This window comes from Bicyclus anynana, chromosome 5, assembly GCF_947172395.1.
Source record: "Bicyclus anynana chromosome 5, ilBicAnyn1.1, whole genome shotgun sequence".
NCBI lineage: Eukaryota > Metazoa > Arthropoda > Insecta > Lepidoptera > Nymphalidae > Bicyclus > Bicyclus anynana.
In genome coordinates, this window is record NC_069087.1 from 15,959,532 (window position 1) to 15,975,034 (window position 15,503).

Sequence of the window (15,503 nt, forward strand, 5' to 3'; positions counted from 1 at the left end):
TGATATTGCTTACTGTACCTATATATTGATTACACACTAGAGCATGAAAAATCAGGCGCTCAAAAGAGGAAATTTATAGTGAACTCAATGTGAGTTGTGGTCAACAACGAACGTTATTTATGTGTTCAGGAAGTGTAAAAACTATAAATTCATCTATACTAATATTATAAAGAGGTAAAGTTTGTAAGTTTGTAAGTTTGTCACATTTTTTAAATGGGGTAATCTTCGGAACTACTGGTCCGATTTTAAAAATTCTTTCACCAGTAGAATGCTACATTATCGGGGAGTGCTATAGGCTATATTTTATATTGGTATCATATATATTAGCCGAGTTATCACAGTTTTTGTCATACAGGTCGGACTGAAAATCCTCTTATACAGACTTATTCGCATGCGCTGCCTTAACTATTGTGTAAAATTGAAATTAATATATGGAGACTTTATGTATCTTTAAAAGTTCTACAAAAAAGTCCGCGACACCATATATCTATCTTCTATATATTAGCTGATATATAGAAGAAAAAAGGCCTTTTGTGTTTTAAAAATTATTAATTTTATATACTTAGGTTTACGTCATTATTTATACAACTAAACTTTAATCCTTATTAAAATAAATTATTTAATAATTACAAGGGTATTATGGAGATAAGATTTGCCCTTTACAGTATGTTAATTACTTAAATAGTTTCGGAGATAATACAAAATTTCTAAAAGACGCAGAAATTCCACTATATGACGCCCGGCGCTTTCATTTACGTAGTTCCCGTTCCCGTGTGAATATGGGGATCAAACATAGCCTTGGACACTCGCAAACAACGTAGCTTTCTTTTGGTAAAACAATTTTCCAAATCGGTCCAGTAGATCCAGAGATTACCTCCTACAACCACACGAACTTTACCTCTTTATATTATTAGCATAGAAGTCTCTATTTCTCTTGGTCGTATCGTAGGAGTAAGATAGAGAAGTTACAGGGTAGGTTAGGGTACGGGTAGGGAAGCGTAGGGGTAGTGTAGGGGTAGGGTAGGTTTAGGGCCGGGTTTAGGGTAGTGGTAGGGTCGGGGTAGAGGTAGGGTAGTGGTAGGGTAGAGGTACGGGTAGGATAGGGTAGTGGCAGGGTAGGGGTAGGATAGGCGTGAGATAGGGGTACGGGTGGGATAGGGGTAGGAAAGGGATAGGGTACGGGGAGGGTACGGGTAGGATTGGGGTAGGGTATAGGTAAGGTAGGGGTAGGGTAGGGGTAGGGTTGGGGCAGTGGTAGGGTTGGGGTAGTGATAGGGTAGGGGTAGGGTAGGGGTAGGGTAGGTTAGGTTAGGTTAGGGGGTAGTAGTAAAATTGACATCGAATTTTACGCAGACGAAGTCGCGGGCGTCCGCTAGTAAATATATAATAAAATTAAAAACAAAATTGTGCATGTGTGCTCAGTGTTGTAGCCGGATCACTTTTTGCGGTGATTTTGTAGGGACGTAATCGATCTATAGTATAGAATTATCTATAGTAATGTATTCTGTACTTACCTATAAAATTTTTTACTAACATGATTTTTGTCAATTTGAAAAGATCTTACCATTTTCATTGGTGAGCTTTGTTTTATACAAGAGATGAGCGATGTTTTTGGCAAGGACTACTTTTATAACAAGTGCAGGACACTTTTTACTAGCTAATTCGCGTTTTTCAGTTCTTTTTTCCTCTTTAAAAGAGCTAGAACTACGCGGGTCTGCTGTTATTGATTATTAGGTAAAATTAATAATGTCACGCTGAACAAACGATATTTTAAAAAATCTATGATAATTCTTAGTTTTAAGTAAGACATTGTGTTTTGGTGCTGATTCGGTTGTTTATAATATTATGTTCGAACCATAACTGGAAATAGTAGGTATAGTATGCATATGATAAATTAATGTTAGGGAATGGTATGGGATACAAAGATTAACGAATTCGCACTAAATTCACATTTTTTTCTTGTATATATAGTATATTTTAGAGGTATTTAATTATAGTGGTAATATATTATATAATTTTTTAATATAACTAATGTAATGGTTTAAAAATAATTTAAATAAAGAATTTATTACAAATTGGTGTTGTTTTTTTTGGAGTTTACTCCTTAAAAATCGATATAGCCCCCGGTATGAAAAAATATGGAAAGTAAAACTCGATGAACGAATGACAGCTTTACGTTTTTGTGCGCAACCTATTCTGCGCACCTTCTACCGTGCGCTGTCGCCAACAGCGTGCTCATGACATGCTGTTGACGAGCACGCACGCCGCGGCCTTCTGCTCCTCGGTTGCGCACCTTTCACTTTTCAGGCGTAGGTATTGAGACGTACATAGTGTATGCTGCGGGGCAATATTTAGACGGCCGATCTGAGAGAGTAAACTCCATTCGTGCGTCGGAGCTGACACACACTTTTTCGATTTATTTCGAGGCTTAAATATAGGCCAGCCTTCTGGTCACGGAAGGCGTCGAATAATCTCTTTGCAATTTCTTTAAAAATATACAACACTTCAAACTTAACCAGTGTGGTTGCTAAAATTTCCCTGGCGTGGACCGAGGACAAAAACGCTGGTAAGCTAACGTCAGAAAGGAGAATGGGCACCGGCCCATAACACGTCGGCCCAGAGAATGTAGGTATACCCCCGTATATAAGTTTATGGAGATGATAATATATGATGTATAAATAAGGATCTGGCTAAATAGCTTAATAAAAGTATGTTTCTTAGAGAAAAATACATTTTTTATCACTCTTCTAGGGCAAAATGTTCGCTGGCGTACTAAAGCGTCGAAGTAGAATTATCAAGATTTTTTTAGATATCAAGTAAATTGCCGGGTGGTTAGCGTAGGCCTGGGCCGAGGATGGCTAATTCCCTTTTGCTAATGCCGATGCCACCCAGGCGTACTGGTAAAGTTGCCTGTAGCCACACTTGGTCATTCAAGGCCACATTTTTAGAATTTTGCATAATTTTGTCAATTTGTATTTTATATTAATTCTGAGTTAAATCCCGGGTAACAATAAAAACACATTTACATTAAGTATGTGCTTTAATAAACCTTGGTGAAAAAAAATCAAAAATATTCAAAAAAAAGTTCAAAAATATTTTGTATGCGGAAATAATGTCGCTGCTATATTTTGTATGCGGAAATAATGTCGCTGCTATGTCCAACGTTTTCATCGTATGTTGATTCACTTCTTCTCCTTGGATATTATTCTTTGAGCATCCATAAATCACGGGCGTTGCACATCTATACAAACAGTATAAAATAATCTGTGCCTTAAATTATGTTCTTGCTTGACAGACTGACCTGACAAGTGACAGTTGGTTGACATTGACAGTTGACACAGCAGACACTGACACAAATGTTATCTCTTTAAAATTTGTGTTTTGTGTGTTACTGTAGTTAATTTAGTGTTATTTCTATTTTGGGCTTGAACTTTGAGTCTTATCAAGTACGGCAAGTACCTATTGACAATAAATAGATTATAGAAGCATAAACAGGCAGTAACAGAACACGGACAATTTGTTTTCGCTAATGATAAGTGATAACATTATCAACACAACGATCAACGTCATTAGCCACTGTAACTAAGATAAATTGAGGAATTCTGCAATCTACATTAATTGTAGCAACCTATAAGGAATAAAAGCTACTCTATCCCTATTAAAAATGTCGTTATCCAAACCAATACTGAACTTGGTGGCATCATACTTGCAGAATTTATATTTGCACCCTATAAAAACCAAAGCTATCACCAGGTAAGTTATTTGCGGCCAATTTGAATATGACTTGCTGTTTTATTCATGTTTTCTTATGTAATGTAGGCATGTTAAGTTCAAAGTGCACTTGGACTTTATAACAATATCCAAGTTAATAATTGATTTTACACTTAATCACTTCAAAGCTATTAATATTATGGTAAAAGATTAAGCAAAAGTTTATAAAGAAGAATATACTATCCCATATATATTTAAGTTAGATAGACCTATAAATAAATGCATTCATCAAATAACTAGCAGATGCCGGCAACATACACCCCACAGAAACCATAATGCTGGGTCACATTTCTCTCTATATCAAAATTCATCAAAATTGGTTCAGCAGTTTAACTTTTACATTTACAATATTTTCTAGGATTTACCAAAAATAATCCATACATAATATTTTTAAATCCTTTGAGAAAATAGAATTATCAATTAAATTTTTTTCGAGTCAATAACATAAAAATTATTGACAGATTTGTGTTGTTTCTGCTTGAATTTGTTAGTTTTTGCAGATAATTATTATTGTTTTTATGTATAATAGTTTAAACTATTTACTATAATTTAAAATTTCAGCTGCGTGGTTGGCTCTGCAGGTAGCATAGCATCTCAGTTGGTTTCTGGTGACACTGTGAGACTTGATCCAGTTCTGGCATTTGGCTTATATGGGTAAGTTTATTTACAAAGTATTCTTCTTGATTCTCTCCTTTTAGAACATTCAGAATGAGATATCATACATTGTGTATCTAATGTAGGTGGTAATAGCATGCAGAGATTTAACACCTGCAAAAACCTACATAACTTACTACTTTATCAAAAATGTTTGATAAAGTAAGTAAAGTATTTTTATAGTTATTGTAAACATAGTGTTTATATTCTACAATAATATTTTATAGGAGAAATATTTTATGTATAAAACTATTAGGCTCTGAAACTACAGGTTATATTAAAAAAAAATCTTGCACTAATGGAAAGCTACACATGCACTTTAACTTAGTTATTCCCACCAAAGCAGGAGTTGCAAAGACGTTCTGCCATGCAACTTAGCGTTCCGGTATGATATCATGTAGAAACCGAAAGGGGTGTGGATTTTCATCCTCCTCCTAACAAGTTAGCCCGCTTACATCTTAGATTGCATCGTCCCTTACCATTAGGTGAGATTGTAGTCAAGGGCTAACTTTTGAAGAATAAAAAACAAATTCCATGGGATAAATTGGAGGTTCAAACTTCCAATAGTTAAAAAAATTATTCAAATTTATCTTTCAGGTTAATATTCGGAGGGACCATTCCACATTACTTCTATGAGTTTGTCGAAAGAGTATTCCCGCATGAGACTGCTGCATTCCCTCTGGCAAAGAAACTGTTGTTTGAGCGATTGATATTCGCTCCCATCATGCAGGCATTCTCTCTCTACACACTTGCAAGGTTTGAAGGCAAGAATCATAATGCTGCCCTGAAACAGTTGAACGCTTTGTATTTGACAGTGTTGGAAGCTAACTGGAAATGGCTGACTTTGTTCCAGATTATCAACATGGCTTTTATACCTCCAATGGTATGTTTATTTTAAAATTATTATGCTCTCATACAATTTTACCCTTCCCATAGCCATGTTTTTATGTAGACATAACTAACTTAACCCTTCAAGTGGCTTGTGCTAGGAGGAATACAATGGTACAATTTGTGAGAAAAAACCTTAGATGTCTCAGATTTTAGTTCAACCCTTTACCATGGAGCTGTTGTTGCATAGTCTTTGTAATTTATTGGAGAGGGGAAGGTATTCCCTTCTCCTCTCCATCTATACTTATAATAAATCTGTAGTATAATAAATCTGTAATTTCCAAAATAACTATCAGGGGGTTGTTTACAACATTAGTGATCGATATTGATGCCAAAAATGCAATCAGTAAAATTTTCGTCTGTCTGTCTGTATGTTCGTTATAGAAACAAAACTACTCGACGGATTTTAACGAAACTTGGTACAATTATTCTTCATACTCCTGGGCAGTTTGTAGCATACTTTCATCACGCTACAATCAATAGGAGAAGAGCAGTGAAGGGAAATGTTGGGAAAATAGGAGAAGTTACTCCATTTTTACAGTGATACTACTGTAAGGACTGGATTAAAGAAGTCCAACCAAGGGCGGACGAAGTCGCGGGCGTCAACTATATGTTAATATAAATAGGACCTGCCACAGCCTATTTGCTTATAGTAGGTACAGAACTATGTTTATGTGTTCTGCATTATTATATTTATGGTCATAATATTTTAAGTTTAATATGACCCATCATTTAATCCTTTTTCAATTATTATTTAGTAAAAACCCTGTAATAAATATTTGTTTTTTCCTCATACAAATTATCCTTCTATCCATAGCTAGACATAATTGCAAAGATATTTTGTATTACACATTAATTTTAGTTGAGTATATAAAATAATTTTTCCTTGTTTTCAGCTCCGAGTACTGTTCATGAATCTGGTTGGCTTCGGCTGGGCGATGTTTGTGGCTTCAAAGAGGAGACAACAGACTAAAAAGAAGGATTAAGTAAGAGACTGATAGAGTTATAGAGGGCTATTGATTTATTACATAAGAGTTTAAAAAAATCATCAAAATTTTGTTAAAATATTATCAGAGGAGAAAAAAGATAATAATAAAACTGATTTTTCTCTTCTACTGTCTAAAAATAATAATACATAATCTCTTAAGTCATAACATATTTTTTTAATTTGGAAAGGATGATACTGAAGTGATAATTCGTCGACCTATTTGATGATGTTATTTTGTAATATCTTGTGTAGTGAACAATTAGCCCGTATAGATGTTGTAACCATGAATTTGGTTGTAAACCATTCCAACCAAGGCGTAAAAATAATTCACAACTAAGTATGGAGAGCATATATTTTAAGCCCTCATTCGCACGAGAGTTTTTTTAACGGACGTTAAAAAGGAGTTCAAATACAACAAATGCATTACCAAATATATGTTCACAGCGTTTTTAAAACACGACGCTTTTTTTCGAGCAGTGTTGCATTTACAATTTTGGGCGTTGGAAATAGACCTTCATTTAACTTCATACTATATTTGAACCCCTTTATAACGTCCGTTAAAAAAACTCTCGTGCGAATGAGAGCTAAGAATTGGACATGTTTTAATTATTTAAGTTAGTACTTAAAACTTCAGAATAAGGCCACAAGGTTCCATACATTAACGCCTCTGCTAGGGATATAACTACAACCAAATTATAAGATGGTGGTGGATGCAAAATATATTTTTATAAATGGGAGACTTATTTTTAAAGTATTTAATCTGTAATTGCAAAATAGTGATATGATAAGGACTTCTAACTTTGTTATCTTCATTGATAAAAGTTGTTATGGGCATTAATAAGGACATTTTTATTTTTTTATTTAAAACAGTCAGTAACAGGTCCTTCATATAATATAAACCGTTTACCCAGATTAAGCTTTCGTAGAATGTACCTATGCGTAACATTGGCGCCGCAAGTTAGAAATCTAAAGTTTGTGTTGAGGCAACATTAATGACTTTAGTGAAATGTTCATTTAATATCAAGTCATTATGTAGTTTATGAGCACGCGGTCACTTACAATCATTGGCTTATCTACGATTAGATTATTTCCTAGAGTGGGCCTGCCCCCCAACGTCAAGTCTGTTATTAATATCATAATAGGATTCCATATCGGTAGCCCCAAATCCTAGGGTGGGCGCAGGTCCATTTTAGGGTGGGTACAGCCCACCCGCTATATACGCCTATGCTTACAAATCTTAGTTGGCCGACGAAGTCGCAGAGTATACTAACAGGTATAGCGATATACCGATTATGTACAGTTAAAAAGTTGCCCAACTAAATTGTAAACATTTGAAATTTAGTTGTTCGATAGTCGTCCAACTAAGAATTGTAAATGAGCGGGCTCTCGCAAGTTCACGAAAGCTAACGCCGGTCACAGACGATCAAGTATACCTACAGCGCTAAAAACTTTTTCCTTCATCGTCTGTGACCGGCGTAATAGACGGAGAGCCAGCGATAGCTAGACCTTCGTCGTTTTTAAAAGCTGAAAGTTTCAATCAACCCATGAACCTTCTATAAGTACCGTAACCAGCTATGGAGTTTGGAACGTGGTGGCTTTGGGAGATAGCAGGTTTCAAGGATCCAGAGGCAACCGCCTAAGTAAAAAAACTAAAGTACCTATATTTTTATCGGTTTATATATATGGGGATATCCCCATTCCCCATTCTCTAGACACTTGGCTCCATGGGAACCCTTTGCTAAATACCCTTGAAGTTACAAATTAAATAGTGGTTACAAATTAAATAGTGGTTACAAATTAAATAGTGTTTTTCGAAGGGTTGTCACGAAGCTAAGTGACTGGCGACTGGGAATTTAATTTCTCATATTATTCCGAAGAAAACTTTATACTTACGACGGTTGAGGTTTTGCTGGAACCTTAAAACCTGCTACCTCCCAAAGCCACCACGGTCCAAACTTCACTATTGGGTACTGTACTCAATATGGTAGGAGCATGAGCTGAAAAACTTCCAGCTTTTATAAAATGACGAAGGTCTGGGGTCCACAGGCTCTTAGTCTATAATTAAAGTATACACCAGTGTGAAGAGAGAGGCCCTTAAAAATACATAACTTGTATGTCTTATTAAAATCTACTTATAAATTGTGATATTTTTTGAGAATGTATACATTCCTATTGCCATTGGTGCTGTTAAAATTAAGGAAAAGGTGCAATAAAAGGGCTCGATAAATATTAGGTACTTTATTTGACAACAGCAAAAATCTATTTTTCTGATATCTTATATTACAATCGCAGTTATCTAATCGGCCAACTGTAATTTTGTATAAGTTGATCGCACACTGTAAAAACGCGGCATTTTTACTAAAGAAAATCCTTGCCTAGTCCATAGAAAAAATAAAATCGTTGCAGTCTTTGATCAACTTATATAAAGCCTCATTTACATGAGGATTTTTGTCTCGTGAATACGTTACATTTCATGTAAATGTTGCATTTAAATGTGATGTTAAAACAATATCCTTTTTTGTTACTCTTATATTAATTGTAATAAATTATGTTAATAATCATTATTCGAGTATTTTATTTTCTAATATAGTCACATTTTTATTTTATTGCTCTGGAATGTAGAATTACACTTGCTTTACATGATTCAATCTGTATAATAATTATCACCATCTAAAGAGATTCTAAATTTCTAAACTAATGCTTATAGTATATAGATAGGTAGTAGGTACCTATTAAGTATTATGGCCACGTGGTCTGTACCATAATACATTCGATGGGCAAGTTTATAACCTACAGGAATGCTGAATTAGGTATATCATCATCCTACACATATTCTGCTAGAGTAATAGTAATAGTAATAGAGTTTTTAACGGACGTTAAACAAGCATTCAAATATAGTATGAATTTAAACGAAGGTCTATTTCCAACGCCCAAAATTGAAAATGCAACGCTGCTCGAAAAATAGCGTTGTGTTTTTAAAACGCTGTCGTGTATACGCTGTGTATACTTGGGAACGCATTTGTTGTGTTTGAACGCTTTTACGTCCGTTAAAAAATCTCTCGTGCGAATGGGGAGCCATGATAATATAGACATACGGGACATGAATTTTAACAGCAATGGACCTGTCTGAACATAAACTAAAAATACCTATTACATTTTTATACCTGTCAATTAATCCAAAACCCGAAAGACGCCAACGCTACTTCAATAGTGAATTTTAACGGAAGTATTTTTTTATTTTAATGTTTTTTAGCCATCCACATTATTAGGTAATATTTAACTAAAATGAATGTGCTTGTTTAATTTTTTTTTAAATATTTTCTAATGGGACTTAATACAGGCTACCCGCAAAATCGTACCGCCAGACGATTTAGTTGCAACATAGACAAGAAATAAAAGCAGTCCTGAATTAGCCTATAAGCTATTTAATGACTTGCATGGAGGCATTTCGTCTACATATTCAGACGACCGGGAAACATAAAAACGAACACACGAAAGTTAAAGCTACTTCAAAATCCGCGCAAAAAAAAAAAAAAATTATTAAGATTTTTTTTAATGACTTCTTTGTAGGAATTAATGAATTCTTTGCTTGAGGATTATTTGAGGACACAAAGGAAGATTGCAAAAGGCATCAATTTACCGTAATCCGGCATTGATTAGATAGAAGTAGGAATGGGTTTGAACTTTGATATACCTAAAACGCTGTATGCCTGTTACTCGGAATTCATTAACTGGGCGACAGATAAAAGATAAGTAAAAATTCAACTATTTTTCCATACACATAGAAATGTATGTTCTTCCTTGACTAGATTAGTTACAAACCTATATATAATAAGAGTATTAGCTCTAACTTCATAAATATATCAAAAACACGCATTACCTACGTTTACAAGATAAATAATAAATTACTTTATAATATCCACTCAGAAGTGTATGGAGTTTTAGTATTTTTGGCTTATTTTAGTAAGCTTCCTTGTAATAACTACGAGTAACTATATCTTGTACAAGAATTATGTAATAGCTTTTGAAATATAACTATAATTTCCATACACCTCTATTTACTTAATTATTAAATATATTAGCAAAATAAATTAATTAGTCGAATGACTAGAAAACGACGAAAATAATTTAGTGTAAATAAATATATTGCACGAAGTATCCTAAAATGTAAAAATAAATATTCTTAATACGACTAGAGTATTAGTATATAGGTACATATTTGGAATGTTTGAGTTCCGTTCGAATAAAATTATCAACAAAAAAATATTTAAAAATAAATAAATAGCAGCAATTGTATAAAAAAAAAACAACCGAGTAACTTTTGGTCGGGAATAAATGAACCAGACTAAAAATAAGGCATTATTAATCTTCGAATACGAAGTTTGCCCTTTAGCTTATAAATACAAAAAAAGTTATAAGTTAGTGCAAAAGCAACCCAGTCCTGTGAGTCTTTTTATAAGACTCCATCAATTTCATGACTAGATAACCTTCAAGACTGTTCCATTCTATAATAATTAATTAATTAATCTGTATGGACAAAATGCAAATCCTCTATATTGTACTACATGGTATTAGGTATTTGTAATCGAAGAAATAATTTACACGAAGTATAATTATAATAGAGGCGCACCAAACATACAGCAATAAATTTATCTACTTAGATTATTAATAAATAAATTGTAATAACACTTAGAACTAAATTATGTTATCTTCTTTCTTTTGGGCAGCCCACATTGGTAGATAGGTAAATAAAATTCAATTGAAACCGATTAAAAATAAATACTTCTACATAAAGTATAGGTAGATGTGAGGACACATACTTTTATAATTAGGGGACATTTTTTGAATCTTAAATTAGCGTATTTTTTTGGGTAGATAAATTTTTGGAGAGTAGAGGTAGAGGCAAAAATAATAAACGCTTTTAAATATCTGTTTAAAAGCGTCGTCGTACTTAATTTAAATTTTAAACATGGCGCCAAAAAATTAATCTCCACAACATAACAACACCCTTATAAATGTATACTACACAACCACATTTTTTAACTGCGCATAAACCTACTACAATAATTTGCTATGTTAGCGCTATTTTAGGGGGTTTTACAATTAAAACTTGTTGTACAAAATAGTTATTTTTAACTATACCCACACTATAGATCTAGAATTTCTATGAATCCATGACCCACACAGTGGTATTTTTTTAATTGGCTTTGCAGCTCTGCGTTCTAGCACTTTTGAGCCTAACCACCATAGTAAGGCTGCCCATTGACATGTCGGATTTAAGTTTCTCGTTCAGGGCGCGGAGAATGGGACCAGCTTCTCTGCGACGACTTGCTGCTATAGCAACTTCCGCTCGACGGGGAGGATGGCGTTGGTCTTCGATACGGGATTGGGCGTTTTCGTGCACTGTTATTTTGTTAGTGAACAGAATTTGTTAGTAAACTAAATAATTATAATGATTTGTTTTAATTATGTTAACACCAATACTTAGATAATACAAATAATACAGTATGCAGGATAGATGATAATTCGTGTAATGAGCGCCGGAAGGGGATGCTTGTGCTATCCAAATAATAATATTGTATTTCTTTTAATGAATAATAAAGTGTTGAATTCTCGCATGTTAATACATGCCAGGACTAAATAAAATGCACTTTATTTTATTTATTCCTGAGTAAGCACTGTTCTCACAATAGAGGGCTCTGGATGCAGTGTTAAAATCCTACCGGCTCCCATAAATCATGCATGAATCATGATGATTGATTTTTATGACAATTTAAGAAACTATATTTGAAGACTAGGCGAACAATTTAATAACTATTAACTTATTGAATATTAATCAGTTACCTATAATAATAATTAAAAAAATTAACAATTAGTTCCAGAATTAAAAACCAGGGCCCGAACCCAGTAATGAAATACGTTAGCAAGTTAACAGTTTTGTTGACAGAATATATTTTTATATTTTTTGCCTCGCCAAAATTAAAACATTTCTGTAAAATAACATTATATGATGCTAAAAATTAATAAAGTTAATGTAAAGCCAAATACCTACAATCTTTCCACTTTCGGAAAACGATTTGGCTTTAATTAATTGTAGTAGTAAAATTTGACAGACGTTGGTGTGTAAAACTAAAGGAGTATCAGGAAAACCATATTATATTATCACATCTGCGTGCGAGTTATTGATAATCGTTTTTTGATAAACGGGTTTCGATGTTATACGTCAGCTGTGTATTGTCACCTTACTACTACATCCAAAGGCAAACCGATTTTCGGAAATAGAAAACTATAATATTTAAATAATCATGCAAACACTCAAAATGATGTTTACTACTCTACCTACATTTAAAAAAATATAATAAGCTTACCTTATCATGGAGGTCAATGCTGCAAGCGATAAAAATATATTGATTAACCCTTTAACCGCCGTAAACCGTGATTTTTCGGACTTCAATTCAAATGTTTTTTACAGGCCATATTTTGTTTAAAAAATAAATGTAAAAACTGTAGAAGTGATAATATATCTAGGTACCTAGTTTAAATAATAAGCTGTATGAAAATGTAAGTTTCAGTTAAATAAAAACTAGTAAATTATAATTAGTTGACGCTATATACTAATATTGTTGATCAATTTTAAATTTTAATATTCAAGATAAGAAAAGATGTAACAGTTTGTCGACATTAATAAAAAATATTTACATTTTTAGAAACGTAATAATTATTTTATTCATAGCAGAAAGGTTAAAATGGTCTGGTTCTGGCGGCAAAAGGGTTAAAGAGTACTGGTGTGTATACAATTCTAAATAACAAAAAATGTCATGCAAAATAAATAAAAACAAAATATAAAGTTTACAATACACTTTAATGTGATAACACAAAATAATTAAAACAAAAACACTTGAAATAAAATGTCCTTATATTATATAGCACAACTTCTACATCTGGCGTCACTCGTTTTTTCGTTAACATTGGTATTTGACAATGATGTGTTTGTGATAATAATCATTTTTTTTAATTCATCTTCTCCGATACTTGTATTTCTTTGACGTATACGTTAGATCTATTATGGGCGCGCTACGAAAGAGAAAATAAAATTTCATTATACTGAATTACAATGTAATAAAAATTTCTAGTATGCAAACTTCTCTTTAGGTAAAATAATTATACTATAATTAAAATCATAATGAGATCAGAACAACTTTAACTTTTTTGTCAAGAGAATTTTAATGAAGAAAATAATAATAATAATCAATGTGGGTTTGTAGTTTCATTATTAAGGTATTATAGAAACTGTATTCTTAAATCAAATCAATAAAGAATCAAGTGATATTATTAAAAAAAAAACACAATAACTATTTTAAACAAAACCAGGTTAGTAAGAATCCGCAAAAGAAAAGATGTTAGGACCGAGTTTAGTCATTTAAAAAAAATAAAACTAAAACATAGTGCGACATCTACTGATATAATTACTAAAAAAATTAAAATTTACAATACATAATATTGTATGAATATGAAGTTATTTTTTCGCAGAAGTGATGAGTGTATTTAAATGAAAGTGTTAATATTTACCCTATTATCTAAATAAAAATAAAGTATGACCAACATCGAATACATATTTGGAGTATTATTTACAATGTTAGTTTATTGTATGAAATGATTTTGAATCCATAGAGTTTAAGTTCAGAAATTGCAAACATAAAATTTAACCAATATATTAAAATATACAGACTTATAGCAATACATGTAACTTAATGATAAAATATGAGCTAGCACTTCACTAATCCGAACAACTACTTGTGTCTTCAGTACTCGTGCGATAAAATTTCGTGTATTTTTTTATCTATAAAGAAAAAAAACAGAATAGTCACACAGCGGCAAATAATAATGGAAAACCAAAGTCTTTTTTAAGCTGATGATATATCTGACTGATGGAAATACAATTATTTTTTTTTGTTGGCGTTTTGGAAACCTCGTCACATTAATTTTAAGTTTTTAACTTTAATTATTACCATAACAACAAATTCTGACATCTCAAGTATTTACAAAAAAAACCTTGAAATTAATATTAATATGCTTGAATTAAAATAATTTTTTTAATTACTCTTTAATAAAGAATTCAAAAGAAAGACTTAGTCAGATTTACAATCAGTTTAAAACATGTATGTTAATGTTAATGTTTCAAAACATACATATTAATTCCGACGAATGTGAAGAAAAATTAAGCCCAATGGGATTACCATAGACAAGCGACACTCAAAAAATGTTAAAACACACAAGACACAATATTGACGTGTATTAATTTATTATCTATATTTATTTATTAATATACGTCAATTTAGTGCAATATACACGCCCTGACAAAGACAGTGCTTTTGACTAATATTGAGAAATTCGTCTATTTATTTACGACAAAATTAAAATTTGTGGAAGATACAACAGAAGTGTATGTAATCATAACGCGACAGAGTATTTATATATTGTTATAGACAAATCCAAGAAAATTGTTTATATAGCGAAAATAATAAAACTAAGCACATAGACGAGGTTACGTTACGGTATACCTTTGCCTTGTCAGTAAATAAAAAAAATCCAAAGTGCACATTAGTTTTTTAGACATTCATAATTTTTGAGAATTTCAAGGTTACCAATTTTTGTTTTTGAAATTTCAATGTAAAGTATTTAATTTCAAAGTTATTTATTTCCCTTGTAACATTAATTTGCCGTTATTTCAAGGTAATTAAATTAGAATTTTAAGGTAGGTATGACATTTTAGGATTACCTTTTTTTTATAAAAAAAATTCATGACAAGGTTTAATTTAATTTAATTGCATTGAATGTCATTCCAAAGTCACCTATTTCTCTTGATTTTCAAGTTAATTGGTAATTTCAATGTAATCTTGTGACAACATCACAAGATTAAATTACTTAGTTCACTTAGAATTTCAATGTAATGCAAGTCATTTCAAGATCACTTATTCCCATCTTTTAAAATTACAATGTAACGTACGATATTTCAAGTTTTATATTTCTTGAAATTTCAATGCAATTATTTTTAAATAGGCATTTTAAGGTTTCCCATTTTTTTATTCAATATTTCCTATTTTTTTAAAAAATTCAATGTAACGTACGTTAATTTCAAGGTTATAGGTATCTTTGAATTTTGAAGTATGACGATATATATATATAACTAGTTATGTGTGTA

General features: G+C 32.2%; 2 protein-coding genes across 12 annotated transcripts in view; one reads left to right on the forward strand and one right to left on the reverse strand.

Moving 5' to 3' along the window:
- The window catches only part of LOC112043700 (peptidyl-prolyl cis-trans isomerase G), a 244,743-nt gene that overhangs the window by 202,304 nt on the left and 26,936 nt on the right, over nucleotides 1-15,503 (reverse strand). For 3 of the 11 annotated variants that reach the window (XM_052881630.1, XM_024079244.2, XM_024079262.2), the window contains one exon: nucleotides 8,525-11,704. The exons of 1 other annotated variant lie outside the window; for it this stretch is intronic. In XM_052881630.1, the coding sequence (XP_052737590.1) occupies nucleotides 11,578-11,704 (127 nt within the window). In that variant the 3' untranslated portion in view covers nucleotides 8,525-11,577. Of the gene's footprint in view, nucleotides 1-8,524; nucleotides 11,705-12,669; nucleotides 12,689-13,144; nucleotides 14,142-15,503 lie in introns of those variants that run through there. 7 more of the 11 variants (XM_052881636.1, XM_052881633.1, XM_052881632.1 and 4 more) reach the window with 3 other exon arrangements.
- LOC112043689 (peroxisomal membrane protein 2) lies at nucleotides 3,372-8,865 on the forward strand. The gene is made up of 4 exons (XM_024079210.2): nucleotides 3,372-3,753; nucleotides 4,333-4,425; nucleotides 5,023-5,308; nucleotides 6,210-8,865. Exons 1-4 carry the CDS (start codon nucleotides 3,665-3,667, stop codon nucleotides 6,297-6,299), a joined length of 558 nt encoding a protein of 185 aa, XP_023934978.1. The 5' UTR covers nucleotides 3,372-3,664; the 3' UTR covers nucleotides 6,300-8,865.